Source organism: Echeneis naucrates, chromosome 7, assembly GCF_900963305.1.
Source record: "Echeneis naucrates chromosome 7, fEcheNa1.1, whole genome shotgun sequence".
In the NCBI taxonomy this organism is placed as follows: Eukaryota; Metazoa; Chordata; class Actinopteri; order Carangiformes; family Echeneidae; genus Echeneis; species Echeneis naucrates.
The window spans coordinates 19445109-19453325 of record NC_042517.1 but is presented as its reverse complement, the minus strand read 5'-3'; the positions used below and the strand labels follow the sequence as shown (position 1 = coordinate 19453325).

The window sequence follows — 8217 nt, the reverse complement described above, 5'->3', positions numbered from 1 at the left end:
GTTTGCATTTGCTATAAACTGAGCATAATTTGAGGTGATTCAATTTTTTTTTTAAATGTATGAAAAATTATATTCAAGAACATGCTTTATATATTATATATATATATTTAGTGCCAATGTGGGGCACAGGATGCTACAGTATAGACAGAAATGACAGTTGAAAACTCACTCATACATGTACATTACATGTAAATTTTTAATGTGACCCAACAGCACAAAATCAGAGTATACAAATGTTATAGAACTAGAATTTATTTTAAAAACATCACAATGAGGGAAGTGGTGTACTTAAAGTAACCAAAGCCTTGACAAGTGTGCATTTTGTAAAAGTAAATATAAGCTTCATTAGAAAAGTACAGTGGTGTCCAAAAGCATAATCTGCCTATAATTGTTAAATCCCTTATTAGAAACTAATTTCTGTGAATACAAACTTCACCAATATTTCCGAGGTAATTTTATAAAATATATATATATATATATATATATATATATATATATATATACACACATACACACACACACACACATATATTGCTCTGACACAGTTTGCACTTCAGTGGTGATTGTTTTTCCACAAGGATTCACATTATTCCAGTTGTCTTCCAAGCATCTCACAAAGTCTTGTGACATGGCCATATGTTGTTTTTTTTTAAGTTTTGTTCAGCAGGGTTGAAGGAAAGCCCAGCAGCTGCTTCACACAGTCCTGGTCGTGCTTCCAGCTTCAGGCCACGAATTCAGTCGTGGCTCTGCAGGATGTAGCAGTCTCTGTGTTTGGCTGATGAGCAGCTGAACCCGAGTGAGTTCACAACAACTCACCCCAGTGTTTTCCTCCACATTTTGACTCCAGATTTATGGACTGCGGCACTAAACTTTCATACAGCACAAAATCTCTCCATTTACAGACATGAACAGGTTGAAAATCTGATTTATCTGCAAAAACTTATGGTGAAATTTTTACAGTTTGAACAAAGGCCTGAAGTTATTAAAGGTGCGGTTTGGCAAACGGTAGAACTACATTAGCAGCACTTGGTCAGCTATATTGAGCTTTAATTGGTGTCGTGCACTGAGGACTGATTGCATATTACAACACTAGAATTATAGAGTTAATTGAGTTTGATCACTAAAAGCTTTCAATCCATCTACAGCACAATTTGTCCCTGAGGTGCTCCACTAAGCTCTTCAGATTGTTACCAACAAGTGTTTGCGCTTTTTTTAATGCATAGAAAACCCGTGGTCATGTGTTAAAGACCCACAACAGCACTAAAAGGGCTGGAAAAGCTAAACAATGTTTTTAAACAAGGAATACATGAGCAGTAGAATGACACTGATTAAACAAAGTGTGGGTTCTGTCTGGCTGGAATTGTGATCAGTTTTAAAAAGTGCAAAAAGGACAATGAGCCAAACCTTATACAGATAAGCTTACATTTTTAAGTGTTGAACCACAGATATGCACTTTAAGGAAAAAAAAAAAAAGTCTTAACTACAATTTGTCCCATACTTTTATACATTGAGTTGTTCGAACTCATCTAACTTTTTTTTTTTTTTGGGCACACGTTCTTTATTTGGCTGTTCCCCCTATGTAAACAACTGGGAAATGCTAACCTCTTCACCACATTTTTTTAAATTCTGCCTCAGGAAATGACAAAAAGAACAATATTTTAATGTTACCATGATAGGCATTAATTATGGCTTCAAGTGCAGTCTGTGTATTGGCTTCATGTTATGTCATTAAACTTTAGTTTTCCAGTTAAGTTTAGAATCTAACCTTAACTGGAAAAAAAAACAAAAAACAAAAAACAAAAAAAACAAAACACACAAACGTGAGTTATGAAGAGCGGAAAATGCTCTATAGAAAGACAGTCATTCTTTTATGAATTAAGGCTTTTGAGGTTGTTATTGGCAAGTAAATCCTTTAAATGACTAATTTTCTAAATTAACAGCCATCTCATATTTCAAGGCGTTTTCAGCTCCAACTCCACCATAGTGACCAAAAACTTTCTGATGAGATCTGCCTTTCAAAGAGCAACCACATAAACAATACTGCACCTACACAACAGGAATCCATGATTCCAGTATTTGTCCTATTATAGAGGATTTTTAGTCCAGAAATGTTCAATTCTCCATTTTGTCCGGTGCAAAAAAAAGAAAAAATAAAAAATAAATAAATCAATAAACTCTGTAAAAGATGAGACAGAAAATATTAAGATTTTAGGAACCGGATGACAATTTTCATTTCTTTTTAGCCAAGGCAGTGATTTTAATGAAATAATTATCACTTACATTCTTTCTCTGGAAAAGCTGCATTTTCGAATGGCTTTACTTCCTTCTCTGCCTCCTCTTCAGCTGCAACTTCCTGCTCTTCTTCCTCCTCCTCCATTGGCAACTCCTCTTGTCCCTCCTCTCCTTCAGATGCCCGCTTCTCTTCTTCTTCTTCTTCTTCTTCTTCTTCTTCTTCTTCTTCTTCATCATCATAATTTTCCTCCTTTATTGGCTCATCTGTTTCCAGTACCTCCTTCTCGTCCTCCTCCTCTTCTGTTTTGTGGCTCTCCTCAACTGGTGATTCCTCCTCTCTATCTTCTTCCTGGTCCTCCTCCTCCATGGGCATCTCCTCTTCTTCGCTTTGTTCCTCCTCTTCCATCTGTGTAGTCTCCACTCCTTCTTTTCCTGAGTCCTCTTGCGCCACTTCTTCCTCCTCCTTTGCAGGTGCTGCTTCCTCTGCCACAGAGACCTCCTGCTCAAGAGGTGCTTCATCGTCTTCCTCATCTGCCTCTACCTCTTTTCCCAAATCTGTAGCAAGTGCCTCTTCCTCTTCAGTCGTGGTAGCTGCCTCTTCTTCAACTGTTGGGGTCGTTTCTTCAGCTGTTTGTTCTACAGGCTCAGCAGAAGGCTGAACTTCACCCTCCCCCTGAACCAAATAAAATACATTAGATTATAAAACAACCAGTGTGTACAAATGGCTGGTCCACGATCTCGCTATCCAGCTGACAAGGTAAATGAAACAAGAAAAAAAAAAATGGCAACAATCTACAACAATCTATGCTTTACATGGGCAGCTTTTGAGAGAATTCATGCCGGGAAATAAGCTCCTTCAAGTTAATGACATGAAAATTGAATTTTGGTTCCCTGTGGACACAGTGAACAGAAATAGCACAGAGGCAGGGGCACGTATGTTCTGCCGCATACAACACTCAAGTGCACCTTAAACTGATTATCTTGAAAATCTATCACGATTTTGGTTTTAATTCAAAATAAAAAGTAACAGCTGATTTGGTCTGGTTACGGACACTGAGATTATTTCATCCAATTGATGAAAGAATCAACCAATCCGAGCAAATGCGTTCCGTCTACCTTTACACCTTGTTATCCATCTCCATGCATATAAAATAATGAGAATTAAGAATGGCTTGAATATAAATATCTGTTTCTGTATGTTCTCCAGCTGAGTTCACTGTGCAGACTTACTGTATTGAACTGCTGCTCCATATTGGCCTGCTGGAGCAACTGGGACTGCTCATTCTCAAGCAATTGTCTGAAAGACAAAACACACAGGATTTCTAAATCAAAATGGGTGTTTGAGATCTTTTTTTTTTTCCCCCCTAATCAAACATAGACACGAAATCTAGTATATAATAATATTAATATGATATAAGCTGTGAAGTCCCACGGAGCCTTATAGTTAAAATACTGTGAAAAAGAACAAGAAGCTTCATGACATTGCTTCGAATCTGTTAAGCGCAACATTACCCTGTGAACCACATTTCCATGCTTAGATAACTGCAGATTTACATAAAAAAAAAAAAAAAAAAAAAAAAAAGTTACACACACCATTCAGCACCAGATCTTATTCATACAATGGAAATTTTTTTTCACAGATCAAGGCCATCTCTCAATGTGAAAATGAAGCTGGCCTAGAGAAACACAGAAGTGCAGACAGACGCAGCCAACAGGGATTTGACAATGCCAACATAAAGTTATGGGTCAGAGGAGGTGAGCTATTTTCTCTACAACATCAATAGCTGCTGCTTTTTTTCCTAGATCCTACCTGACTGTAGCTATCTCCAGTGTCTCAGCCTCCAGCTGAGCCTTATAGATGCTGAGTTGCTTCTTTACTCTGTGAACTTCAGGGGCCATCACTTCAAGGTCGGAGCTGAGTTTGGTAACCTGCTGAGCATGGTCAGCCATCATTGTCTTTGCATCCTCCAGGTTCTTTGCTAAGCTCTCCACCCCTTGAGAGAGTTGAGTGTTCAGCAATGCCAGCTCCTGCACCTGAACCCTGACACCCTCAAACTCCTCGCTCTTGCCCTGCAGCGTGCTCTCCAGTTGGCTCAGCTGCTCCTGAGACACGGTGGATCTCTGCATCTCTTCTAGTCGGCTCTTCATCTCGGTGTGGAGCGACAGCACCTGAGCGGGTAGGTCAGATATCTTGAACTGCTCCACTGTGGCCAAGGCCAAGTTAACCTGTTTCTGGGCCAGAGCATATGAGTCCTCCAGGGTGTTCAGCCGGTACTCCAGGCTCTCTGGGATGTGCTGCTACAGAGACACACAGAAGTAACATTGCTTCAAACTGAGAGACCATCCAAAACCCCCCAAAATGATCGAATGATATTGTGACAATGGGAACAGATGAATAAGTTCAAAAAAAAAAAAAAATCTAGGATAATGTACTGTTCAACCCTAGGACCACTGGTGTATGAATGGGCTACAGTAGGACTAGGTCTAGGCGTGCTCTATATGTAAAGTGCCTTGATGTCCCTTGTTATGATTTGGTGCTGATTTGATTTTTCATTTTAGGACACTTTAAAGCATTCCCATCATATTGAGTCACAGATCATACTGAAATGTGAACCTTAACCAATTGGGATCAGCCCTTACATGCATGGACAGCTCAGTAAAACCTTATTTCCTGAAAAAAAATGGGCGTATATGGGGTGAAATTGCCTAGGGTGTTCATCACTTATTAACACAGCAGCAATACATTCATGAGACGCAGACAGAAAACAATGAATTGCTCATACGGGAAATATTTCCTTAACAAGACTGAGCTGGCAGAGCTGCTCTCATGTAAAGTTTCACTACACCAGTTTGCCCGGGACCAAGGTGAAGCTGCAGGAGGGAGAGAAGGAGTGTTGCTCTGTGGTTTAATGTCATTGAAAAAAAAAAAAAAAAAATGTTGCTCAACTTCCCTGAGTTGCCTGTGGAAAATGACATATAGTCAGAAGAATATGAACCTCATAATATAACCACAGCCATCTCAGTTCACCAGAACAGCCACATTTCACATCTAACTCTTTAAATTAGAAATATTGAGCAGTCACAATCATTTTACACATGCTTGCACCATTTGAAATTTCCTCAATGTGGGACAAATAAAGGAATTTGGATTTGGACTAGTATTTAGGACATTATGTGTCATCAAATGAAACAATCACCCCTCTCTGGTTTTTGAAATGGCCTGTAAACAACCTCTGAACCGGTGTTCAGTGTCTAAATCAGACTAAATTTAGCATTGGCACACCACTGTCCTGTTTATTATTGTTAATATTATTTTACCAGCAGCATGTTGTAGACTAGTATCATAATACACGCATTTTACTTTGGGAGCTTTGATACTGGTTTGATTTGTGGGCGTCACTTATTGGGTTCCTGTATTTTGCAGGTAAAGAATAATCTTCAGTTCAATGATCAGCAGCTGTGCGACTGTTTTTGTTTTCAGGGCTGGCATTTTGAAACCTGATAGAGGCCTGCAGCAGCTCTCAGCTTTACTTCTGACTGTCAGTACACACTCTTGGCAGGTGGTGAGGCCATTTTTTTTTTTTTTTTAGTTTGGCTTATCAGGTTTGAGGTGTATTATTCCTGAGAGGATGGAGGCATGCCCTTCTGCAAAACTCAGGGGAATCTTATTCTATCAATGGTGCAATTTATTTAAATCCCTACCTTGCTCATGGCCTGCCGGGTCTCTTCATGGTAGGACTGTAGCTTGACCAATTTCAACTGCAGGCCGTCCAGATTGTCTACCAGGCCGGTCAAAGTTTGGTGCTGCTGGAAACAGAACCAGGCTACGGTGGACCCGCCGATCACACTCAACACGGACAGGAATAAAAACATCAGCACGCTGAATCTGTTGTTGTTGTTGGATCCGGAGCGACCTTCAGACTCCATGATCTCATTTTTGAAGAAGTTGTCGTCATGTTTGTGGTTGCCTTTCCCCTTCCGATGCTTGGCGGTCATTTTCAGCGCTTTTATCCGTTGAAGGACACGATGTTCCGGGAGGTGAGAGCCGGCGGTGGAAGGGGTGGAGGGTCAAAGAGCCCTGAAGAGGAGGAGGGGGAAGGGGGACCGGGGGAGATGAGGGTGAGTCGGGATCGGATCGATCTCAAGTGGAGCCCTCTGAATGGACGCAGCACCAACCAAAACCTGAATTTCTTCGGACAGCTGCGGCGAAGGAGGCTTGATAAGGAGATGACAGCCGGGGGCTGGGTTATCTGGGAGGGGCCGAGACTCCACCACCCGCCATGTGCTTCTCTGTCACCTAATGGAAAGACTACACGGTCGGCTGCAGGACTGCCGGGCTATTTATTGCCGCTGCTGTTCTACACTTAAGAGCAACTTTAATGTGACGTGTCCCAACTGAGCCGGAAGAAATGGTCGCTAAAGAGTGAATGCATGCGTTTTTTTTTTTTTTTTTTTTTTTTACCTTTTTGATTTAGTGGTACAGTTTTCTGTTCAAACGTGGCCATGAGGCTGGAAAAGGGCACATTCATATTAAAGGCCACCTTTAACTGCTCATGTCAACTTCTCTTACACTATTTCTTCTTCCACTATTTTTCACTCGTTGCATATTTATGTCTTGCTGAATTCCCCCCAGGGTAGATTAAGTATCTATCTGTCTTTATACTGCTCTCTAGCTCATAGGCCTGCACACTGATTGGTATATTTAAACAGGGTATTTTAAAGCTTCCTAACATCTACATTTAGCCCACACAAATGTTTTATTAGACTATGTGGTCCTGTGTAGTCTGTGTTTGTAGTGCACCTTCCCCATTGTTGTTGTTGATCCTGCTTGGGTGGGGCAAACTGTCATCATTGTTGTTGCTCCTGTCAAACTGGCCCTTTGTTCGATCAAACTGCCCAGTAGCTTTAAATATTGCTCAGAGGGATCACAAGCTATACAGGCTGCAGGGGAGCATTGCTAATACTTGATTAAAAGATAAAGTGTCTGAAAAGGTCAAACCTCCAGAAGCAACACACATTTTAATGTCACTGTCATATTGTCTACTGCTGCTGCAAAAAGATTTGTTCTTTTATGTTTTTTATTTTCTTTTATTTTTTTTCTTGAGGTGCCATTTCAGGTCAAATATGCACTGGATACTTCAGTCCTCATTGAAGTGTGGGCCTACATTCGTCATCAGTTTAAAAAATGTGTTTGATGTGCTAAATTGAGTGCTAAACTCCATTTAGTCCTGTTATTGTTCAAGCTCTCGTACTGTCATGGCTGACAGAGGAATAACAGAACAGAGCCATCTGTATTGTTCCTGTGTTAGTAACAGCTAGAGTTTCCCTATTATGGCAAGCCAATTTACTGAGATTTGACAGAAAACTTTAAGGTCTTACTTTTCTTCTTTCCTTGTTGGATTTTATTGTCTAAATATGACACAAAACGTTTTTCGTGTGAGTTTCATACTTAAATCTTTGATTGATGTATCCCATTTTAATATTCCACAGTAGACTTTTAGTCATAACCATGGAAAAAGGTTTGTTATTGATAACAACTTGTAAAAGCAATCAAATTGATTAACTAATACAGCGCTGGTCTAGAAGATGTAAATTCCCTGTGTGTTGTGATTAAATAAGATCCATTAAGAGTATGCGTGAAACCCACAAAAACCCTTTAGAAATATTTCTTTTGCCACAGTACCAACACTATATTGACTGTGGATACACACAGTCAGCCTCTTCTGTCAAACCACAATCAGAATGGCATTCTGCAGTGATTCTTTGATTTTAATTGTAGATCCACACAATGAACAATTTTCAAACCACTCACAAATGCAATGTTTTACTTGTCAAATTCTTTTCATGGTAGCAGCAGTCCTCCTCATTATTTTCATCTTCCGTTTGGAAAAATACATACAAGCAACACAACCACTTCAAATATCTTGCATTAAAAATCTGAACATGAATTTAAATGTTGCTCATATTGTGGCGTCCTTAGTTTCT

General features: G+C 39.9%; 1 protein-coding gene across 1 annotated transcript; it reads right to left on the bottom strand.

Annotated features, from left to right (window-relative positions):
* Nucleotides 1–234: 234 nt before the first annotated feature.
* LOC115046391 (neurofilament medium polypeptide) lies at nt 235–6554 on the bottom strand. Its single transcript, XM_029506718.1, has 5 exons — nt 5935–6554; nt 4043–4530; nt 3463–3529; nt 2281–2905; nt 235–2176 (listed from the first exon to the last, which is right to left on the bottom strand). Coding segments are annotated over exons 1-5 (1476 nt in total). The 5' UTR covers nt 6229–6554; the 3' UTR covers nt 235–2174.
* Nucleotides 6555–8217: the final 1663 nt, after the last annotated feature.